Below are 25,417 nucleotides of genomic sequence, written 5' to 3' on the forward strand. Positions count from 1 at the left end.
TGAAAAACACTACTAAATCATTATATACCTTCATAGCTATCTTTAAATGATGTGGCAGCTGAGAATGAGGAGGAGCCCACTCCCCACAGAAAACTAGTCCATAGCCAGGCAGTAACTTTTTCTAGTGACCTCCCAGGCCAGCAGGAAATGAGGACACAGGATATGAGCTGTCATTAAAGACCAACTCCCATTGAGCCTCTCCACCTTCTGTTTCTGCCCATTCTTATCAAACAGCCAAACCTCAAGAGACTTTACTCAGTGCTGATAAGGACACCAGCTTCTGACCTTTACCTCTGCCCCTCTTTGGCAGAGCAAAAGCAAAACAGAATTAACTGCCACTGTTTTTTGGTTGTTTTTAATGAAAGCTTGAATAAGCATAGGCTTTGATTGATATATTTTGTAGAGCTGCATGTCCACAGAGACATGCAGCTCTACAAAATGTTACCACCGTAAGTTTATACTCACAGGAAAATTTTCAACACTGCAGTATGAAATTTGCTTTGAAAATCAGTAAAGAAGGACAGATAAAAATCTCAGTGTTTAAAACTTACCTGAATGGCGACAGCATTTGGTTAAAAGCTTGTAATTTTGATAGCAACTGTTTTGATTTCCAAGATCTAATGGAAAATCTAAAACAAACACTTCTGCATGGGAGGTAAAAAGGAAGAAAATACCAAGTTCTCAACAGAACTCTTATTTTTACTAGCTTTTGACTACAACTTGTTCTGCAATCTAAGGCTGATTTATAACAGCTGAGGGTTTGTGGGTTTTTTTGCAGTCTAGTGAGACACAATAAAGTATAGTAAATTGTGCATTACTAGCTAGAGGGCCAAAGCATTTGTGGGTTCTGAGTTTGATATTTTTACAATGTGCATTGATCAAACATTAGGTCATAGTGGAAGAACCCTGTATATTTTGGAGGAAGAAAAGAGATGGGAAACAAATATTTTAAATAACATTTCATTTATCAATATCATTTAAGCCTATGCTTACGCACATTATACAGTCTTTAATATTACAGTCATAGGAGATTCTAAGATAATGTTCATTTTGCAAATGAATGAAGTTAGCTTAATATTCCTATTGCTATCATCAATTAAAATGCAGATGTACAAGATAATAAAAAACCTAACTGGATGCCATTGACTTGATATCATACTGCTAGCACAAATCCATCTCTTCAAAATAAAATATCCCTTTTGTTAGTAGGAGATATTGTTCTCTTTGTGACAGCCATACCCTCCTGGAAACTTTCTAATTCTGTAAAAGCCAGCTACCAGCATTCATTGAAGTTATGAATGGTCATCTGAGAAATCTTTCTCAAGAATGTGAATAAAATATGAGCATTTACCAGGTCAGGTTGTGTTATATTACATTTACAGGAAAATAAACTGTATAAACATCATAAAAACCATAAATGCACACTTAATGTACATGAAAAGAAAGTCATGGCATTCAAGTCTAGCAGGGCCAGACCCCACCTCTGAGTTAAGGCAGCACCATGGAACCCCCAAAAAAGAACAGTCCCAAACAGTTCCCTTAAACAGCTTAAAATGCATTAGAAACCAATGCACTGAATAGCAGTGAAGAGAATTAAAGGATTGAAAAGTGTTGTACAGAACAATTTGCTCTTAAATGCTTTCCTCACATACATATCTATACATGAAACACAGGCATACTGCAGTAAGGCAAATTAAGTGTTCTGCTTATATGCAAGTCAGGGGGAAAAAAAGAAGTTTCAGGCAGTTCCTCATGCATAAGAAATTGCTTCTCACTTCATATCAGGTACATAGTTGCATAAGGTGCCTCCTGCATGTGGATCTAATGAAATACAACTTACAGGTCCTGTTCAAATCTGATATACATTCACATTACTGATATAACTGGAGAAACTGTTCTTTATTACAATAGAATGAGATACAGAATTCCAACACAGATAACATTTCTCAGTGGGTAAAAAAAAAAAAAAAAAAAAACAGGACTATTTAAAGACATTTTTTTTTTTTAAATCCTCATAGAAAATGACATTAAAAGGGACAAATCAAAGGAACCTGGGGAGAGATAGAAGGATGAGCTGTTTAGACAAATCATGGACACAAGATTTTAAAAATCCCATCCAACTATACAATTGTTTTCAGTGTGTTTCCAAATGGGTAAAGTACCTTCTGAATTAAAATCACTTGCATTTTTCTCCATTACATTTAGGTGCTGCAGGGTACCTTTACAAGTGGCTACTGAAACACGTGGTGACATTCACAAAACTTGACCCAGTGCATTCCAGGTTCATAAGTTCTTGCTGAAAGAAGTTCAAGGCAAAGAAATACAAGCAGGGTTCTCCTCCCAAATCCATCCTCCATGTCATGGTTTTCACTATAAATAAGGCATAGCGGTTCAAGTACTACATTAAATGTCATCAAACAATGGGAAAGAAAACCACCCATGAACTCCTGCCAGAAAAGTACTTTATTAGGGAGGATAGAAAGCACTGCTCAGACAGTCTGAATAGGCATGGCCTTCTGTGCTGTCAGGCTCCTCGGGCTCAAAGTCCTCAGGGTCTGGGGGCAGCTGGTCAGCATCTTCATCAGAAGTGGACGGGCGTGTGAGGATTATCCGAGGTATCTTCAGCAAGATGGGAAAGATTTCAGAGAAAAGAATCAGATCAAGAGCAGGGATGCGTTTAATAGGAATATTTTAAAGGGACAGGGGAAACAGGTGATGAGAAAAAAATATGAGAGGTCCAACACCATAGAGAATCATAGAATTGTTAGGTTGGAAAAGACATTTAAGATCATCAAGTCCAACTACTAACCCAGCACTGCCAAGTCCACCACTAAACCATGTCCCTAAGTGCCACAACTACATGTCCAGGGGTGGTGACTCAGCCACTTCCCTGGGCAATGTGTTCTGATGCTTGAACACCCTTTCTGTAAAGACTTTTTTTCTAATATCCTATATAAACCTACCCTGGCACAACTTCAGAGCATTTCCTCTTGCCCTGTCACTTGTTACATGGCAGAAGAGACCAAACCCCACCTTTTTACAATCTCCTTTCAGGCAATGCTAGACAGAAGAAGAAGCTCACGTCTCCTCTGAGCTTCTTCTTCTCCAGGCTAAACACCCCCAGCTCCCTCAGCTGCTCCTCACAGCCCTTGTGCTCCAGACCCTCCACCAGCTCCACTGCCCTTCCCTGGACTCACTCCAGCCCCTCAATGTCTTGCTCACAGTGAGGGGCCCAGAACTGCACACAGGATTTGAGGTGTGGCCTCAGCAGTGCTGAGTACAGGGGGACAATCCCTGCCCTGCTCCTGCTGATACAGGCCAGGATGCCACTGCCCTTCCTGGCCACCTGGGCTCACATTGGCTCATGATCAGCCAGCTGAAGTCCAGCACTCCCAGGTCCTTTTCCATTCTGCATCCAGCCTGTAGCTCTGCATGGGGCTGTTGTGACTGAAGGGCAGAACCTGACACTTAGCCTCATTGAACTCACACAACTGGCTTGGACCATCAATCCAGCCTGTCCAAATCCCTCTGCAGAGCCTTCCTGCCCTCCAGCAGGTCAACACTCCCACCGAGCCTGGTGTCACCAGCAAACTGGCTGATGGTGCACTCAGTGCTCTCATCCAGATCATTGATAAAGATACTAAAGAGGACTGGCCCCAGTACTGAGTCCTGGGAAACACCACCAGTAACCAGCCACCAGCTGAATGTAGCACCATTCATCACCATCCTCTGGGCCTGGCCATCCAGCCAGTTTTAACCCAGCAACAAAACCATCAGCAGCAAGGTTCTCCAGGAAAATGCTCTGGGAAATTAAGGCAAAGGCTTTACTAAATTCTAGGTAGACAAAATCTGAGTGGGTCACTTTGTCATAGAAGATTAGGTCAGTCAAGTTGAAGTTTCCTGGATGCTCCCTCCAGCCCCTCTTCTAGATGGGAATCTCATTTGCCAACCTCCAGTCAGCTGGGACCTGCCCAGTTAGCCAGGACTGCCAGGAGATGGTGAAAGGGGCTTGGTGAGCACTTCACCAGCTCTCTCAGTACCCCTGGCTGGATTCTCCACAGAGCTCTGTGTGTGTCTAACTTGTGTTGTCTAGCAGGTGTTGGATATTTCCCTTGGATTAAGGGGCTTTAATTCTACACCCTATCCTTGTGTTACAGGTTAGGGGACTGGCACCCAGAGAACAACTGGTCTTGCTATTAAAGACTGAGGCAAAGAAATCATTAAGTACCTCAGACTTTTGCTTATCCTTTTTCTCTGTTTTTTACCACTTCCAATAAAGGATGATTGCCCTTGGTCTGCCTTTCATTTTTTGTTTTATGTCAAAAAGCCACTGATAAAGCAAAATTAGGATAAATTGCCTTTTCCTCTCATTAGCTAATCTTTTAAAAAACCTCCTCTAGGTGAAAAAAAGATTAAGATACTTTTTTAAAAATAAAGACAAGTAAATATACAAAATTAATTTAATTTCATCATTCATTCAATTCATCCCCCTGAAAGCAATAAAGGATTAATTAAGAGCCATAAATCAAATCAATTCTTGATCTTTAAAAAATTGCATATTTCAGCTTCTTTACTGACTAAACATATTTAAGGGAAACATTAAGAGAAAACATAAATGCTTAAATTTGTCAGTAAAATATGCATACATGGATTTGATTCGTATTTTTTTTTGGACAAGAACTTTGTATTCTTTGAGAATCATATTGCAATGTTTTAAAATTAATTTAAATGCTGTAACTGAGGAAAAAAAAAACCCAGTGTCAGTCATATAATGTAGCAGTAATTGTCATATAGTCATATAATGTATCAGTAATTGTTTTTATCAATGAATCGATTATTACAAATTTCACTCTGGTGCACAAAATCATCCTCCTTTTTACTGCTTTCCAAAAAAGGTTTAACATGTAATGAAAATATATAAGGGTGAGGCAATATCTCTAACAAACAGGTAAGAGGATAATGTTTAATAAATCAAGTGGCCATCTTACTAGCAGTATGAAAATTTGCAGGAAAGTTAGATCTTCTGACTTACCAGCTGCTTCTACTTCATGAGAACATTTAATGTTGACATCACACAATTCAATTGTTTATCTATTATTTCCTCTCTGTACATTATTTGATTTAGGAAATGACACCAGCATATTGATGCCTTGTGGTGTTGCACATTCAGCCAGGAGGTTTCTGCATTGAAATGAAATGAATTATTCCCCAGGCTCCTCTGACATTAGGTCCAACTCCCCTCAGCTCACAGCACACTACACGCAGACACCAAACTGCAGCTGTCAGTCCAGAGCTGAATCTCACCCCTGATAGGTGCAAGCTGATTTTAAAACCATGTATAAATCTAGTGTGTATCCTGGTGTACTGAGCACCCAATTATGTACCTTTCCCCCCCCCCCCCCCTTCTTCTGTTTAAACTAAGAAGAGCACCTTTCCAGAAGCTTTAAATAACCTATATAGATCCTAAGCACTGGCAAAGCTACAAGTCCTGGAAAGATGTGCTTTTGTCATGCACATATGACATAATTTATAAGCTTTCCTTGCTCTGGATAGTTCTGATCTTTGCTGAAATATGCTTCTTGCTTAACAACAGCCAGCAGCCAGCTGCTTTGCAGTGCAGCAAATGCACATCTATACATACAGGTGGTTTGCTGGGTCACATAATGAAATTCTGACAGCTCAAGAACTACTGCAGAGGTCTGTGCTCCCAGTTACCCACAGTCATATCCAGGACCATGCTTTGCATTTCATTGAGCTGTCAGTTCAAAGCTCAGGGAAGACCTTTCTTTGTGTACCGTGCTGCTCAAAAATAGATATGTGCACACCTCCCCATGACTGACATGCATCTCATTAGCAATGCAGAGTCACCTGTACCTATTTGTCATTTTGAAGAAAAGACCTAGCCATTTTGAATGTCAGTTTTAAGTACTCTTTTTCAGCATGGTTCCTACTACCCAGTTTCCAAAGAACTGAAACTAATTCTCTAAAAGAGATTTTATTCAAACATTTCATGACTGCTTGCATACTGTCTTTCAAATATTATGATGGAACTAGGTCTGAAAATTATAAAATCAATTTAATTGATGAAAAGTGCTCCTTCAACATTTCTGAGGTGATTGTGTTAACTGCTCCACAAAACACATGGTGTTGGGGAAGTCTTACATCTAGTGTTTCATGTTGCTGCAGGTAAAGAGGAAGCAGCACTAAATGAACAACCAGTTTTGTACAGCAGAGGCTGAACAGTGTCTCAGCCCTGAAGTGCTGCAGAGGCTGCAAACCTGCACTCCCAAGAGAAGAGTGGGCTCAGGTGTGATCTACAGCAGCCCCTCTGTGCCCTCTCCAGGCAGGTGAAAGCCCACACAGACACTGACTCTTGCTGATTTGGACACAGTCTGGTGAGTCTTTCTAACAAATCAAATGTCCTGGTCCCCGTGCAGCTGCATCTCTGCCCCTCTGCTTTCTGCACACCCCCCTGCCCACTGTCCCTCTGAAACCCCCTGTGAACCTGTGCCACTACTGTCCCTAAACCGTGGCTGCTCCTTGTCCTGCAGCCAGGCATCCTCCTCTGTGCCTCTCTCCCTGATGGGATGCTGAGGAGCCCATTTCCTCAAATCTGAATCATAGGGACCAATGGAAAAACAACTCTCAGCTGAGGATGGTGCCAGTTATGCAATTCCAAATGCAACTAAGTAACAGAGCATGCATTTGTACAAGGTCTAATTCAATGAAAAGAGGCTCAGGCCTCTAGTCCCTCTCTCCTTGCAGCAGAGGTACCAATCAAGCTCCTCTATAAAGCAAAACCAACTCAAAATGGATGTAAGCAGCACACATCACATTTCTAACCACAGTGGCCTAACCATCTGCACCTAACCATCCCCTAAGAGCCCAGCACTCTATCACTGCCTTCACATTCACCCAAGCTCCAGGAATATCACAATATCAGCTTTATCAGCTTCCTTTACTCTTTCAGTTTTGTTAAAACAAAAAGAAAATAACAACAACAACAAAACAAACCACAAACAAATGAAAGTAACAAAACTGAACAACTCTAAACTTGCATTATATTTTGTTATATCCTTTTCTCAAACCCAGTGCTTCTCTTCCCAGAGTCCCAGAGGGATTTTACCTTCGCTTTCTTATTTCCCTGCTTATTTTCACTGACCTCAGCATTACCCTATTAAATGGGCAAGCTTGGCTCTTGCAGTTTTCTTTACTATTTGTATTTGAATGTACATTTCCTGGGCAGCATGATTGAGGGAAGATAGAACAGATTTCCTATGTGAAAAAATGGCACAGAAAAGAGGAAACAAACTATTTCCACTGCCCATTACAGACAGGGCAACACAGAGACATTTAGGATGGCAATGGAAAACCCTTCCAGTACAGGCACCTGAGCTGCTTGTCTAAGGCATGTGGGAAGGTGTGAAACTTCCATCTTCTGTAGATAATTCTGCAGAAAAAAATCTATGCCAGTGTAGGAGGACAAACTATCAAGATTTCCTGTTATTCCATTGTTTTCTCCACTGCTGGTTACTCAGCAGTGTTTGAACTTGTTTAAAATTCTTCTGTTGAAATTTCAAAGTCCTCCTACTCACTTTCCATCATCATGCTTTAAATATCATTATTTAAATAATATTGGAACTACTATTCAATCTCAAATTGTCAAAATACATAGAATACTTTTTCAGAAAAATGCATCATTAATTACTTGAAACAAGTTACTATTTTTCCATTTTTCCCCAAAATTACATTTTCAGTACCTAAAAAGTAAACTTCAAAATGGACATGTCCTATAGCAAAACCAGTGAGCTCTCTGTGGAAACTTCTTCCATTACCTTGTTTGTGTCACTTTTCTAACATAACCACTAAGACTTCCTACACTAAAAAAAATCCAATTTTGTTTGAATCACACATAACTAAAAATCAAATTATTTCAGACACTCTCATTTAATAGGATTAACATCCTACATTGAAACTCAGAGTCCTTCAGCTGGAGCACAGACAGGGGGCTGCCTGTGCATGCCTGGTCCTCTGCAGGAAGAAGCAAAATAAAGCCATCTAAACAACTTGGGGCAATTCAGCTGCAGTGTTGGCTGCAAAAATTCAGGATAGGAACAATCCCACAACTAGCTATGATGCTTGAAAGCAGTTTTTAAAATAAAGCATGATAAATGTGATGTCTTGCCAACAGGTTAACATCCAATAATTTTTAACTTCCAGATGCACACATATGCTTTCCTTGCCTACTTCTAGCCAAAATGTCTGTCCAAAACATTGCAGAACAGTCCATAAAAGATGGTTCATTATGTCTTTTTATCATTTTTTCTAAACTAAAACTGAACAGAACAAACCCCATCATCTTGTTTTTCTTTTATAAGCCTTTCCCTTCCCCTGGCCCCTCCCAGGCCACAGATCCATACTCCAGTATTAGCCAGAGAGGGAATTCTCAAGGCAACAGTCACAGCTACAGCCCAAGCTTCTCATCAAAGGCACAGCCAGCAGTGACAGGGCAAATCACAGCTGGCAGCAAGGCCAGCTTCTGGGGACAGAGGCTACAAATCAAAGGTGAAATGACACATGAAAGGCCAAAGTTTGATGGAATAAGGGCAAGAACAAAGAATTTGGATTGACCTTTTTTAGCAAGAAAACCAGACATACTTTCAACTTTACCTAGTTCAAACAGGTAAATTTTAAAAGAAAATATTCCCCAACTAGAAAATACCTGTAATAGGAATGCCTGCCTAACTCTGCTTATATTGAAATTTGTATTTAAATAATGCATATTTTTAAAATTTGACTTTACAGCTGATCTGCAGTGACTCCAGTGCTAAGGATGGTACCCTTAACTGGGGAAAACAAAATTATCAACACAGTTGACAGCATGTGCAGGAATGAATAATGTTATGATTTCATACTTAGTTTTACCTGTTTTGTCATCACTTGGGGTGGAAGTAGTTTTTTAGACCTGAACAGGAAATTTAGACTTCTCACTAAACAATGAAAACAGTCCTTTGCTAGATGCAAAAGATCACATTTGATAGTGACTGTATTCACAAAAAAAACTGTCTAAATATAATTTAGTAAAGTAAGGCATTTACTTATGCCTAAAAAATATTTCACAGCTGGACTTTTAAATAAAAAATTTTAAAAGCAGTTGCAAAAATGCATCCAACAGAACAGCAGAGAAAGGGCAGATCTGAGCTGCACAGTTCACAACAAAGCAGCATCTGATGGTGTTCTTAACTGATGTCAGCAGCAATAGAAACAAAACAACCTTCTCCCCGAAAAGAAACAAGGAAATACAAGTGAAAGAGAGAGAAAGAGACCCAGTTATCTCCCTGGGAGTCAATTACTCACAAGCAACCCCACCTCTGGGCGGGAGCGGGCACAGCAGCCAGGGCACAGCTGGGGCAGGGCCAAGGGGACACAAACCAGCTGATGGCCAGCTGTGGGTATGGAAACACAGGAACCTGGAAACCCCGTCCAGGCACTCAACACAGCTCCTTTTCCATAGCGTATCAGGGACGTTTCAATAAGCTTGTGTTTTATGGTGCACCCTCAGCTCTCCTGGTTGTAGAAATCCCTGGCTGCATCCCTTTTTCCCAGCACTTTACAATGTTATTTTACTGCTGTTTTACTGCTGTGTTTGACCTCTGGCCAAACCCCAGAAATTGTATAGTTGGATGGAGAGAGAGAGGTATAAACCTCTCCTATGCTCTGGGGAAGATAAATCTTTGGTGAGATGCAAAGCATGGATGAAGCACCTCATTACACCTGGCTACAGAAGACCTCTGCGCAAGGAAATGTGTGGGACCTGTGCTGCTGCACTCAGGGAGCAACCAGCTCATGACAACACCTTTGTTGCTTGGGGCTGGGAGAGGGCACCACATAATTCAGTCCATCCTTGCCCTTGGAGCAGCCACAGCACTCTCAAGCACTTGGCATTTGGCACCATGCTTCTGCAAGTGCTGCCTCAGTTTTGTGTGCAGCAGCCTGGTGAGGGCCTGAGCAGGGGCTGCCCCACCAGCCCATCTCTCTTACCTGTTGCTGTTCCCACACTGTGCACAGTGATTAATTTCAAAATCTAATTCAGCTCAGTATGATTTCCTGGAAGTCAATGAACCAGACAGGCAGTAAAACACTGGAACAGGTTGCTCAGACACATGTGGATTCCCCATTCCTGGAAATATTCAAGAACAGGTTGGACAGGGCTCTGAGCAACCTGTTCTAGTGGAAGATGTCCCTGGTCACTACAACTAGGGTACAAGATGGCCTTTAAAGGTACATTCTGACCCAAACCACTCTATAAGTCTATGGAAATTTCCTCTGTGTGAATTTTCTAGGTATTGATATATTTTATAGCCCAGTTTTAAAACTGAGTATTTTCTCTACTTCTTGGAATAGCAAGAGAACATCTTGCATGTTTCATCTGTCTCCCAGCATGCAGTGTATACAACATTTGGTCATGTCACATTTAGAGCAAAGCTCTTTTCTGTTCTTGCTCTCTGCCAAGCGCCTCCCAAGGGCAATGCACAAGGCAAGAAAATGGAGCTGTGTCAAACAAAAATGGAAGATCAATTCTCATCATGTCATATCTGCAATGCTGTCAAGCACAAAAGGCTTTTATATGATTCAAATTGTGTATGAAAAATTGTCCTTGGTCCATTTCTTTCATCTTCTAATGTGCCACTGGATAGTGACTTCCCTGACACTGGAACCTGACTTACAGATTTTTATGTAAGTGCCTTCATGTAAGTGTGTAATCATTTATGGCCTGACACCATGAAAACATCAAAGAAAATGCATTGCTCTGACCACATCAGGAGACTTAAAAGGCACTGCCCCCATAAGCAAGTCCAAGTTGCCAATCCTTTGATTTTTTTGAAGAAAACTCATCACCCCTGTGGAAGGCAGTGGCTGTCGGAAGCCTGCAGGAACTCAGTGCAGTCTCTTCCCCTGCAGCACTCCCAGAGTCCACAAGGATGCTTTTCACCAGGGAGGACATTGTTTATTATTTGTGTAGTTCTTTAAATACTTACCCTCTTTTATTCTCAAATAATCTGCTATCCTACAGCACAGTTCAAGGTGCCTTGCTTGAGTCTGTCTTTTGTATGTTTTTGCTTATATTGTCTGTAGTGCTTATATTGTCTACCACATGATGGGCTCGCTTTGTAGATTTTCTCTAACTTGGACATATTTTAATATGGTAACTTGAAAAGATCAATTAATGTTCTGTCTTTTTAAAAGGTTTTTCCTATGTAGCATTGTTAATTACAAGCTTTGCAAAATCCAAGAACTTAAAGTTTGAAATGAGTCAGTTTTGACTGAGTGTGTGAGAAAACTACTTAAAAGGAAGAGAGGAAAAAGATACACTGTGCAAACAGAAGCATTTGTTGGGAGCAGGAACTTAATTTCAAATTCACAAAATAAGTTCCTAACCACGACACTATGGATACAAACACGGTGTCTACAACACACACCTTTTATGTTCCATCTTTCATCATGACTCAGAAATACTCAGTTGCTTAGATAAAAGCAGAAGCAAACTAGGAGATGAAATGGAGGAGGCAATCCCATGGCACATGGGTGCTCACACTCCACTGGAGCTCACAGCATGAGTAAGGTTCCCTCACCCAACAAGGCTCACAGGCTTCTTTAGAAACACATGGAAACCTGCACCAGATGCAAGGCAGGGGAGAGTTAGATTCTTGACTTCTTAAACAAACTTAGCTTGTCAGAATAGAAAAAAGAATAACATAAAAACACAAACACCCTTACCTGGTAAGATTAAAAGAGTCATGAAAATGTTTTGGAGAAGGGATAAAACAGTTGCTCATAAGAAACTTGAAATAGTAGATCTTATGGTGCTATAGGTTAGTCAAACACTGTATGTGATGTGAGCAAGGTCTTTCCTGTTTGAAACAAGCTTAAGAAGAAAGCTGGCTTTGTTCATGATAAGGACATTCTGAATCTCACTTTTGTTGTCTCCTTTTATACTGCTTCTCTGACCTGAGTACTCCACTGGCTTTGCTTTTAAAATTCAACAAAGTAAGACAATGATTAAAGAAACAAAAGTTTTATTTTATGCTGTATGATTTCAGTTTTCTGATATGTTTAGAACATGTTCAGATGAATAAAGAAAGAGCTTGATAATTAGATTTTTGAAGATTTTTAACTAATGTAAGTGGATCAAGGTTTTTTTTCTTGGAAAGTCTATCAGCTGGAAATGAAGCAGGTAGATCTGCTGGGATTCTCATCCATGTAAGATTTCTCACAACTTGGACGTGAACAATATGAGACAAAGGCAGAAGGCCTGCATGCTGTGGGAGATGGTGTACCTGCTTATGCACCTTCTGCAGGCACAAGAGGATTTCATTTTGATACATGTTACAGGTTCTGCTACACTTGTCTGTTTTCTCAGCAGATTTAGGAACATTTGGTATCTCTGGATTTTTAACAGAGCAGCCAAAAAAATTGGCTTTTTTAGCCTTCTAAAGAAGCTCTTCAGATTTTTTTCAGTTCTGTAAGCTTCACCTTTTATTTATTTATTTATTTATTTATCCACACAATCACTTTTAATTGGTAATTCTTACTTTAACCTCCCTTGAAAATGCCAGGATCAGTGACACTTGTACCCCTGGTGAACTAAATGAAAAAATATAATTGAGAAAATTCCCAGGGCAATGGCATAAAATTAAATCAAATAATATGCTAACAATTTAAGTTAAATACTAGATTGAAATATCTTGAATACTTGATATTAATTACAATCTACCTAATATCCTTATTATGTTAATAGCCCCAAAAATGAGTCAAAGAAGATGGCATGATGATGCATATTATGAAATTATAGAAAATGCTGAAACCTGTCAACACTCTCCATTCAGTCAGACAAAATCCTCTGGGAATTTCAGTCAGAGGTTGAATGAAAATATTTATGATGGAGAAAGATTGTGAAGAGTTAGCTCTATGTTTGAGAGGATGGATATGAAACAATAAGAAAACTGGAAATGAAGACTCCAGAATCCAAGATAAAGTTCCTTCTGTTAAAGTCAGTATGGGCATTTGTTTATATGCCTGATTTTTTTTTTTTTGTTTAGTTTCAATTCAAATATTTGTATTTATATATATATATTAAATAAAGTAAAATGCATCTTCATAATTTTGCGGTGTGATTAGCATAACTGAGGCAAGTCTATAAAATACTGTATGTAAAAACTATCTACTTGTAATTAAAGTTCTGAGCCCTCTATCTACATGTCAGCAAAATACTCAATTATAATTAAAACCAAGGAAGATTCTCATTTTTCCTTTGCAAAACAATGACTCACTGTGAAAGAACATTTAGTTTGTCCAATTAATTACTGGTCATTCACACTGTCATGAAATCCCAAAGCTGACACAAAGGGTTTGAAATTGAGTTTGGCTGGATGAGTTAACAATTACATGAGCCTTTTAGAAGCAGTTAGAGCAACCAAGCCTGGTCTGGGAAAACAGAGAGGAAACCTGAACCTGGCAGCAGCACTGCCTGCTGTAATGCCAGAGCAGCTGGCTCAGAGATGGGCTGGGCTGTGGCTACAAGAATGAGACAAATATTATCACAGAGAGCATATGCAAAGAGGATGTTTATTAAAATTCAATAAACAGATGAAGACAGTATCTGCTGGAAGGCAGGATGATGACATGGAAGAGAGGGAGAAGAAGGATGACACCATCTGGCACATACTCAGTTTTTGCAGAATACTAATAGGAGTCTCTGGTTTCTCTGCCATTATGCTTCAATCCTTCCCTCCCCTGATGTAGACACAACCATCTTCTATTGAAACCTGATCAGAAACACAAAGGAAATGAACCTTCCTATATTCCTAGCACAGAAGAAGTTTCTGCATTAAGGTCCTACTGCCACCTGCTTATCTGAACATGCAAAGCAAGTCCTCCATGAGAAGCCAGGCTCCAAACATTTTTCAGATAATAGGATTTCCTTCAGTTACTGAGAAATAAGAGGGACTTCAAAGTGAGAACAGATGAGAAATTGAACAGTCCCAAGTCAGCAGGATACTCCCCACAAGCCCATAATCCCTAAAATTGATGAATGCTGCTCCAGGTTTCAGGCAATAAAATGTATAATTTGCTACAGCACCAATATTTTGATTTCAAAAAAGAAACAAAACCAGAAATACAAATGTTTCTTCACAAAAGAACTTGCACTTTTGACACTCAGAACATATTTTGCCAGTTTACTCCCTCTGAGTACTCTGCTCTAAGTATCTCAGTCTAATCTGCCTCCTCCCCACATTACACCTGAAGAACTTTAAAGGGAGGCATACAACATAAAAATACAGTAATTTCTCTGTTTTGGATGAAAATACTACAAGTCAGAGACAACTGCAACAGATCCAGGCCACTACCAATGTGTGAATAAACCCTTCCAACAGTGACTCCTCTAACAGGAAGCCTCATGCTTCCTGCAATGCTGATAAAGACTAAGAAATAGCTACCAGGTAAAACTGATGAAAATTGATGAAAGTGTTTTAAGCTGGAAAATAAAACTGGCCTAAATGATGATCTACAAGATGATGTTGGAGGCCAGAGGCCTCAAAATAAGTTTCTTTAAGCAACTAATAGAAGGGAAAGCCTTTCTTAGTCTATCTCATGGACAAAAGCTGTAGCTCAACATGTCAAACACAGTTTGACAGTGACAATGACTCACACAGGAAACCAGAGAAAAGCAGTTGAATGATCTATGTGCTCACTTTTTCAGTCAACTAACAAATCACTTTACTTATCTAAATGGTTTACAAAAACTGATATGGTCTTTGATTATAGTCTTTCATATAATATACATACTTTCATTTTTTGTGATTAGCTGGGTTGTGAATGGTATTCATGGAGAAAGATTTAAACAAAGAGTGAAAGAAGAGGAATCAAACAAAGCATTCCTCTGGCATTTGCTGTAGGAGAAACAGTTGTTGCTTCCTGGTACTTCAAGCTCCACACAAGTAAGATGCTTTTTGACCTTAATTATTCAGATACCTTGATCTTATTCTATCTTCCTAGTGAAGCCATAGTTTCATCAGTGGGCCCATAGACGACCAAGATAAGGGCAGGTCTTCAGAGAGTTGAACTTGCTAGAGAAGTTCAAAAAAGTGGATTTCTGCAGGCCCAGCTGTTGCCTTCTGTGACATGGGCAGTAAGCTTTCTCTCACCAGTCACCTAAAATACAGGCATGTCTTAGCCTGTGGCACAAGTTCCTCCTCCAGTCAGAAGAGGAAAATGGTCACCACCTCCAAGTAGCAGTTCACCCTCTCCCTCCTAAAAGAGGGACCCTGGAAATGCTGCTCCTTGCATTAGCTGGAGACGGAGTCCAGACAGCAGAACGATGACTCAAACTGGGGGGAATGGACACCACCCTGGAGTCCCCACACCAGAGTGCTTCAGAAGCTGGGGGCTCGCCCAGGAGCTGAGCTCCTCCAGAAGCCATGTGCCAGCTGCAGTGACAGCCACCTAAATCCTTGGTAGGGTCTCTGATCTTTGACATGTGTTGAGCTCTGTGCCAGTCTTTACTACCATTAATATAAAGACAACACAAACATTAAGACCACACAAATTTCTTAGGTAAGAGAGATTTGTTATTTGCTGGGGGCATCCTACTTACTGTTATGACATGGTTGACTGTCGGGGAGGGGCTGCCCTTGGGGGAAGCTTCAGTAGGAGCAGCATTAAGGGCAGCAGGCTCTGAAACAAAGGTTGCCTTTAAAAGAAAACACCAGGAACATATTTTTATTCTGAATGCTGTTTAAGAAGAGGAGCTCCCTCCCTCTCAAGTTAGTATACAAACACCTGGCCCTATTGCTACATGTGGTTGTACAACAAAAGCAAATAAAATTGCAATTCCTGCTGTTTCCCATTTTTGGTGAATTTTATATTTGAACTATTGAAATTACCAGTTCAAGAATAAGAAGTTGTAACACAGTGTGCAGAGAAAAATGCTTGTTATTTGTACACAGATTAGTCCTGTGTAAAAACAGCAGTATTTCTATAGCACGCCCCATTAATTCCTTCTTGTCACACACACACACAAAAAAAGCAGAGAGTTGTTTTCTATATTCTTTAAACAGATGAATGATTCTGCCATCTTGTGGGAGATGGAGAAATTCTAACTATTTGTACAATAACAGCAGGGCAGAACAGGATGGAAGGGAAATTTCTTCTTTTTCACTTATTTCACTATTGATTAAGTGAACAGACATTAACACCTAATATATTCCAAATAGTCCCCAAAATAAATATTTAATGATAGCCTCATGGAGGAACCTGAGCAATGGGGTTGATTTTTAAGATACTAAATTGATCAGATGCTCTGCTCAGAAAGTAAAGGTACAGTAACTAAAATTCCTGTGGTTTTTTCCCTAATCATCTGATAATGTGAGATATGTAGATAATTATTTACATTCTCTCCCATTTGTTACAATACCTTTCATTAAAGAAAAAATGCAAAATTATACAGATTTTTATCTACAGCTGACCTGTCAAACTATTACAATATTTACTATTATGGAACACCACCTTCTATTAATAACTCTATAGCACAATTTTACAAAATTATTAGATTAATTTATCATTAAAGTCTTTGGCTAATACAGATTGTATCATTATTCCTGACAATTTAACAGACAGATAATATTGCTTGCTCTATCCCACCTTAATTCAACATGGACCATGCTGGAGCAAAAACTATTAATATAACCAAGTATAAATGACAGTTTAAGAGAACAAGAGCTGAAAGAAATATGGGACAGTTACACTTCAAAGTAATTCTGTAGAGGTTCTCTTCCTACTCCACCATTCTCAGCAGGTAGAAACCAAAGAGTACATCAAAAGTATGTAACACAAAATTGTATGTGGCCATTTTTCCCCATTGTTCTTGGGAAATTCTGAAGCTCAAGAATGTGGCTTGTGCTAGGAAAGATGAGGCTTGAGGTGGAGCAGCCCGAGGGGCACATTTATCCCCTGGCACTGCAAGCCTCCATCAGGGGACTTATTTTGAGCTGTTCTCTTCCCACCAAAAATTACCTTGGGGAAACAAGCTCATCTAGCTTATATTTCTTTGTTGCAGCTGTAATGAACTCATCTAGTAAATCTAATACCACTCACAAGAAAGCTTCTTGGATCAAATACTTAATTTATACTTACATAACCACTTAAGACCATTATTTTCCTTTGTATATCATTCATTTAAAATATTTTGTTAAGCACTTTGAACATAAAGATCTGACAACTAGAACACAATAAGAAGGAATACAACAATTTAATGTTATTATAATTTCTTCATAATGGCAAGCATCTAAAAAGCTAAGGCCGGCCTAGATATGGATGTCAAGTTCCTCAACTCTAAGTGGTTTGATTAAAAGACAACAACAAGAGAACACACTCCACAGTGACAAACAACCCATCTACCTCAGCCACTCTGTCTCCTGCTTGTACACCAGCCAAGTCTGGTGGAGCATCTTTTGGCAGCCGTGCAATCAGGATCCCCTGGTAACACAAAACACAGGTTTCAGAAGTGACAGTTTCTCCCATTGTTCTCCCATTGATATAAAAAGCAAATGGGAAGTAATTAATTTTCAAGACTTATTGTTTTGATGCCTCCATAAAATTAAAAACTAGATGCCTTAGCACATTAGCAAGACAAAAAAAAAGCCTCCATGGCAGACACATACAACAATGAACAAAAGTCAGTAATTGTTTACACTGTGCCATGGGGAACAGACTGGAAAACAAAGATTTATTTAAAAGATAAATCAGTGAGAAGATGTGTGAAATATTTCTCTCAAACCAAGTTAGCTCCTGGGAATGAACAAATGAGATGGGAGAGGCATGTAGATTGCCAAGGGAGTGACCCCAAATTGAGGCAGAAAATGAGAATATTTCAGCCATCAGGTTGTCTTTGCAAAATCATTGGTTTACATTTGGGTATCGCTCCCAAATCATCCCTTCTGGAGTTTCCCATCAAAATGTAAAGCCAGATCCTGCTCTGGGAAATAAGCGACCTCTGTTAACCCTTGTTAGCTTTAGAAAGATGGAAATGTTACAGGAAGGACAATTTCAGAAAGCAAACAACAAAACACAACAACTCAAGGAACTACTCATCTGTCTATTCCTAACAACCACTAGACAAATTTTTAAAAATGAAATGCACCTCATCACTTTCTTTACATGACGATGAGCCCTTTCCACCAGCAATGCTAATACCAAGGCTCCCCATTTGACTGCACACAGTAATGGTAACCTGGAAAAGAATTATAATGGATAAGTGACCTGATTAATCAAAAATATTGCCTCTTAATTATGTGAGCATTGAAACACTACCTCCCACTCTGAACACCAGCAGACATGCTCCTGAAGAGCCCAGCCCTGTGAAAAATGGTGCTACACTTCAACACTGACACATGCAAGACTTACCACCATTGCTGTGAAACCATGGACTGAATGAACTGCACTCAGCTCAGTGCCCACCTGCACGTACCTCTGATTTGGCCTCAAAGTACTAATGCTGGATACATGAAGTGAGATGCATGGCTACGAGGAAAGTGGGCTTTGTTGGGGTTTTTAAATGGGAAATTCTTTTTCCATCTAAGCCATGGGGAGCAATTACAATGACCTTACTCTCTTTAAGGTAAGCCTCATGACATCTGCCATGCAATGTTGTGAGAGTCCGTCCGAATTTTCCCTCATTCTGCCTCACGATTGTCATTGGGGCACCACTGAAGAGAAGACCCCCCCTATCTAGAATCTCTGGCTCTGAAGGAGAAAGTCACACGCCAAAGGCCCTGAGACCTGAAAGGACAGTGTTAAGTTATTGTTTTCACAGGTGTGTTTGCTGTATGCTACACTGAGAAGAAGAAGGGGCACTGTGCCCTTTTTTTGCAACAATGGCTTTGGAAGCTGTCCCACCTCTCGGCCTGGCTGGACTTCTCCTGAGTTTTGGGTGGTCTCCCACAGAAGACCCTCACCTGTTTTACAGCCACCGTGACAGACAGACTGAGATGTAAGAAGCCTCTCCATCAAGGACTGAGACATGAAACTCCCATGTGAAAAGGCCCCTCTCCTCCTTCCAAGGACTGGGACTGAAACCCCCAAGCCGGGGGAGGTGTGGGAGGGAGGCAAGCTGACCAAAGAGAGATGTTTGCCTGCAGGTTGTGACCACTGGACCACAAAAACAATGGCTCTCGTTTGCTGCTGAGAACATAGACTACCTGTTACATCTATTCCTTGCTGTATATGTTCCCCCCCCCTCCCTCACAATTTTCAATATAAAAACCTCTGAGTTAGCTAGAGATTTTGAGATCTCCCCAGCGTAACAGGCGGATCCTCGACTGGACTGGACCAAAGGACTTTGCCTCTACGTTGGTAGCTATATCCCCCCCTCTCTCTCTTCTCTCTATCTTTTTCTCTCCCTTAATCCCTCTATTGCATTTTGCTGTGGTCATTCAATAAAGGTGCATTTGTTTTGATTATCACTGCAAACCCCCTTGTACCGTGCCGGTTTTTTGCACCCTGAGATCACTCCTATGAACCATCACGTCATCCATTCACTAGGACGGATCGTGACAAATGTCCCCCCTTCTTTGCATCTTTCATAAAATGCCTCACCCAAGAGGAGTGCCCCACAGGGAGACACAGGAGTGCCCCACAGGGAGACACAGGAGTGCCCCAGAGACACAGGCAGTGCCCCACAGGGGGACACAGGAGTGCCCCACAGGGGGACACAGGAGTGCCCCACAGGGAGACACAAGGAGTGCCCCACAGGGAGACACAAGGAGTGCCCCACAGGGAGACACAGGAGTGCCCCATAGACACAGGGAGTGCCCCACAGACACAGGGAGTGCCCCACAGACACAGGGGGTGCCCCACAGACACAGGAGTGCCCCATAGACACAGGGAGTGCCCCACAGACACAGGGAGTGCCCCACAGACACAGGGGGTGCCCCAGAGACACAGGGAGTGCCCCACAGACACAGGAGTGCCCCATAGACACAGGGAGTGCCCCACAGACACAGGGAGTGCCCCACAGACACAGGGAGTGCCCCACAGACACAGGGGGTGCCCCAGAGACACAGGGAGTGCCCCACAGACACAGGCAGTGCCCACAGACACAGGCAGTGCCCCACAGACACAGGAGTGCCCCACAGACATGCAGACCCCCAGCAGCAGCAGCAGCAGCTCCAGACCTTCAGCGGGGGCTGCGGCACATCCAGCGTGCGCGGCTCCTCGGCGGCGCGGCCGCCCTGGCTGGGGAAGCTGCCAGCTGCTGACACGGGTGGCTGCACCCTGCTGTTAGATCCTGGAAGAGCCTTCCCCTTCATGGCCAACTTGTGCTTTTCTTGGAGCGTTGCTCTGCTATTTCTTTGATCGCGCACGCTTTCGTTGCTATCAAAAAGGCTGCCGGAAAACTTGGAGATAGGTTCCTGAGGGTTAAAGATAAAAAAAGGTAAACACAGAAACAGCAAGGAGAATCTGAAACACACAACTCACCCGTGAGGAACATGGACTCGTTCCTCACCCTCACACTGCTGTATGATAGAATTTATTTCACTGAAGACAAAACTGGAACTTTACAGCAAACATACAAAGATTTCTTTTACCATTATTTCTCTGGGCATGTTTTGCCTTCAACGCTGGGGAAATTGTGGGAACAGGGAGAGGACTGGGATTTTGTACATCCTTTCACTAGATTCCCTGGTACACACAAGTACAGGTAACACACACATATCCATATGTGCACAAATCCTGCAATGGCCTGTGAAAATGGCAGAGCATGAGAACAAGACCATTTTGGGCAGCCTCTGGCAGCTCTGTAGCACTGAATCCACTGTTCTGGGGGAAGGAACCACACACACAAGGCAAAGGAAAGATATTTCCATACAGAAAATGTTTCTTTGAGTTCCTCAAAACTCACATTCCATTCTTGGGAGCATACATGTGAGAGGGAAGGCAAGCCCTACCTTGCATCTATGTATCCAAGACTTTGTTTCAGTCATTGGATTGACTTCAGTTGCAAATGGCAGTGAGTGGAGACCTGCAAACTTCAATGATTTAGGAGTCCTCTGGAAATGGAACCTCAAAGGTGATGCATACTAAAGTCTACTCTGAAGCCTGGCCCTAGGGTTAACCTACTCTGAGATGCAGTGAGGAGCTCACAATGTCACCCAATGCCTAGCTAAACCACAAGGGCTTGAAGAGAGAAATACACAATTAAAATACATCCACCAACAATTAAAGCTTCAGACAATTTTGACTGCAAAATGTAGCGATGTTTTCCAGCTATCAGTTATAGGGCAAGGGGTTAAATTAAATTCAGACACAATGCTCAAATTCTGTTCACATTTTAGGAATGCTTTACTTATATTTAGTTGATTTTTGCTCCTTAATTTGATGGGTTCACATCAAATCAGATCTTCATATTGCCCAAATCCTTCTATCTTCTGTTGGCAGTAAAACGATGCAGCAAACACACATCAACACCTCTGAAAATAAACCCCAGAAGTGTTTTTCTAAGCCTGGAAGTTTAATACCAAAATAAAAAGCAGTGGTATTACCTTGAACAGCTGTGCAGAACCCCACTGGACAGTTTATTTTTCCAATCTATATTGGCACTTTCCCACAATCTCTTTTTGGTAAGGATGGAAAAAAGCATTGCCAACCCCAGGGAAAGCATAAAAGGCATGATTGCTTCCCATTTTCACTTAAAAGGGAATTTGCTTAGCTTTGACTCGCATAAAGCATTCATTACCTTTCTTCTCTTGAGAGAGATTTCTCTTTACAGTGCCAGGCTGACTAACCTGGACACGTCTGCAGGGCTGTGAGTGCCAGGGAAGAAGGCCACGAGCAAGAGCCAGGAGTGCAGGCTGGAGGAGGGGGCACACCAGCAGCACTCACAGGGGCTAGGAAGGAAGCAGAGGTCCTGGAAGAGGAGCAGGAGCCCCCACTCCTGCCTCATCTCCCAGTTAACATCAGGAAGAATGGCAAGCAATGCCCTGAAAGGGAAAGGCTGCAAGAGTGCAATCACCACCTCCTTTTCCCAGGCAGGCTGCAGCACAGGTTACAGACAGGCACCTGGCAGGCACAGGCTGGAGAAATTACAGCAGGCAGGGGCTCGCAGACATCAGCATCCTGGAAGAGCAGCACCCAAAATCAACATGCAGTGGAGGAGCACTGCAACCTCACTTTTCTAGCATCCAGACCTAGGGAGATGCTGAGCCCCAAGTGCTGCCAGCAACCCACTTACCTGAAAGAGATGGAGGGAGCTTGGTAACTGGGGATGCAAGCAGGAGGAAAGTACAAAACATGTCTCATCACTGCTCAGGTTATCCATCTTAACCTGCAGGTCAAACTGTACTCTTGAGGGTTGGATGAATTAATTGCAAGCAAAGTGAAGGAATAAAACACTGAACATAGTTCTGTACCCTCTGCACAAGCAAGGACATGAGAGTACAAGCAGTGCAAGTCCCACAAACCCAATGTGCTCTGCTGCACAGCAGTGTGAGCAGCTGCAGCCTCTTCACAGATGCACATTGTCTCTCCCAATTTCAAGACTACTTACATCATCAGGATCCTCGAGTTCCTCTGCTTCTTGCTCAGGACTGATCCTCCCTTCTCTCCATTTCCCATTGGCAGAGCTGAATTTGTACAGGTTACCACCAGGAAAACCTTCCCTCCCTTTCAATGAGGCCCAGCGAGAGCTCTGGGAGCTCCAGTTATGGCCACTGTGCAGTTTAGGAGACTTGGGAAGCCACTTAATAGAGTCCTAAGGGAAAGAAGACATTTTAAAAAAAGGCAATGAATAGATTTCAAGAAAGCAGTTGAGGTATGTAAGTGCAGAAGCTCCTGGTAAGTTCTGCAAGGTATTTTTGATTCTTGCAAATCCTGCATGTCCCTTTTTTACCTTTAGTAGTACCTTCAGTCCCACAGAGGCACTTTGCCAGTTAATGGGTGTTACTGGTGATACAAAGAGCAAGTAGAGGCTGCTGAAAATAGTGGAAGCCTTTAAAGACTTATAGGAGCATGGGACCAAGCCTACCTTCAGCATCATAAAGAAGAATTAATGATGGACAATAGTCTTCAATAAAGTGTACTACTGAGAAAACAAACAAGAGTACTCAGACCTTTAGTGACCATCTCATCTCATGACCTGAGTTAAAAAAATCTATCAAGTCACTCCTCTCTTCATTATCCATTAAATAAAATGTTTCATTTGTTGAATGGTACCAATAGAAACCACAACACTTGACTGATCTTTTAAGGATTGCTGATTTACAAAGTGATTATAGTTCAGTTATCCCAAAATGTCCATTATTTATTTGCATCCAAAATACTCCACCTTTCTCGCTCAGAAGTTTATACATGACAAGTTGTGTCAAGGTTGCTTACATGCTGGATTTTAGAGGCAATTTTTCAAAGTAACCTTTATCTTTCTTTGAAGCTTTCTTTAAATTTCATTTCTGCATTTTCTTACAGTAATACAAATCCAGTGGCAAAAAGCAGCCTGATGCCAAACAAATAAGGTACATCAATGGAGAAAACAAACACAAACAATTTTCGGCAAGTTTGTGGTGGGCAATCAGAAGCACATGGTGATTTTCACGTGTTTTAACAGGTATTTGATTCAGATTTAACAGTTCTTTAAGTTTTTGTTTTCCTTTTTAAATGCAGAATGGTTACATACACACACACACACAGAAATGCTGCTGCTACGAGCAACCCAGATGTCACCATCTCTATTAGATCTAAGGTGGAAAAAGACAAGGAAATAGGACAAGACTGTTCATGCTGGACACACTGATTCATCTTCAGCTGCCAAAGAAGGTGGTCCCCTTGGGATTCTTCATTTGCTTTCAGTTTTAGGATGGCTGAAAACACTAGGAAATTGAAATGCACAGTATCCCAGCATGTAACTGGAAAACAGCCTAGACCTTTCTGTGAGTCTTGAAGAGATGATAATCTCATCAGAGGATTATTTGTATTGTAAAAGGAAGGCATGATTGGCCTTTTCCTGCAGGAAATTTGCTGTTACACCACATTTTGAACTGCACTGACACTCAGTGATATTGCTATTTGCTGGTAAATAGCCCATATTTCTGGTTATTCTAAACCACATTGCTCAGGACAGTGGAGCTGATTGTCAATTTAGTTGATCAATGGGAAAGCAGCAAAACAATCACAACACAGCAGTGTCTCCCTTTCCTCCTGACAATTCAAAATGCAAGGCAGGATATCTCCTGATATTTTTTCACACTCGTCTGGGACAAAAAACCAGAAATCTTGCTTTTTGTGAATATTAACTAGGGGGATAGCAATTCTAATCAGATAAACAGTATACTCAGTGAAATTGTTTGCTAGTGCCTTGGACAGTTGTATTTCAGACTGGCTAATGTGCCATCTCTCAATGTTCAGGGTATTTCAAGACACAGCTTAAATCCTTGTCAACTTTTAAGCTCATTAGGCAGTCATAAAGCAATTTCACTCTAAAAATAAACATAGGTACAGTGAAGCATTTCACTTCTTCCAAGAAAACATCTCATCCTTGTTCAACCCTGATCCCTAATCCTAAACATCTTCTCAAACTCAGCCTGCCAAATTCTGTAAAACCAGTAAAAGACTATTCTCTCAAAGTAACAGACAGATTTCAAATTAAGCTTATGCTGACAATCCCTTCATCATTTCAGGCATAGACTCAGCTGCAGTGGCAGCCTCCTGTATGCAAAGGTGATGAACATCAGTAGATTTTACATCCCTGTGCCCCCTGCAGTTCAGCTGGGAACACAGAGCTAAGGGCACTCCTGCTCCCTGTCTGCCTTCTCCTGTGGCAGGAGGCTTTTCCTCATGCTGACATACAGCTGGTAAGGAAATTTAAGTACCTGTTTAATGCCTGTACCCCAACAAAATTTAGTCTTTAATATTATTGATCTTCAGTGCTACAAGGGAAATAGAAACAACAGAAAAATTCTGGCAAAGAATTTTCATGAGCTCTGCATAGTACTGTGGATATCATTATCTCTATGAAAGCAGTTTCATGATTTGGTTGCATCAATAGTAAAAGATGGAATGGAACAATTAGAAATGCCCTTTAGTCTACATTTGCATGTACCTGCTATATGCAAAACACATTAATTATACTTCCACAAAGTAAAATAGAGTAACCAAGCCAATGAATACTACTGCTGTGAGTGCAGGCTAATATTGTTTTGCAAACAAATCTTAATCCCCAATTGTTTTTTAAAACTTGGTACTTTTTGATGAAAGAAAACTGAGAGGGCTGGAATTAAGATAGTGAATTCAACCTCTCAGTCTGATTTTTTTACTGGATTTTGTTTTCCCTGCCAAAAATGAAACTGATTCTTTATTCTAATGTATTAAT

General features: G+C 41.2%; 1 protein-coding gene across 1 annotated transcript in view; it reads right to left on the reverse strand.

Annotated features, from left to right (window-relative positions):
- Positions 1–1,018: 1,018 nt before the first annotated feature.
- LOC143693612 (uncharacterized) overlaps positions 1,019–25,417 on the reverse strand; it is a 29,761-nt gene continuing 5,362 nt past the window's right edge. Inside the window, exons 3-8 of the mRNA XM_077175968.1 lie at positions 22,604–22,807; positions 20,232–20,468; positions 18,200–18,289; positions 17,458–17,535; positions 15,656–15,751; positions 1,019–2,619 (exon numbers count right to left, since the gene is read on the reverse strand). Coding sequence (XP_077032083.1) covers positions 2,467–2,619; positions 15,656–15,751; positions 17,458–17,535; positions 18,200–18,289; positions 20,232–20,468; positions 22,604–22,807 — 858 coding nt within the window. The 3' untranslated portion in view covers positions 1,019–2,466. The remainder of the gene's footprint in view (positions 2,620–15,655; positions 15,752–17,457; positions 17,536–18,199; positions 18,290–20,231; positions 20,469–22,603; positions 22,808–25,417) is intronic.

This window comes from Agelaius phoeniceus, chromosome 3 (genome assembly GCF_051311805.1).
Source record: "Agelaius phoeniceus isolate bAgePho1 chromosome 3, bAgePho1.hap1, whole genome shotgun sequence".
NCBI classification, from domain to species: domain Eukaryota; kingdom Metazoa; phylum Chordata; class Aves; order Passeriformes; family Icteridae; genus Agelaius; species Agelaius phoeniceus.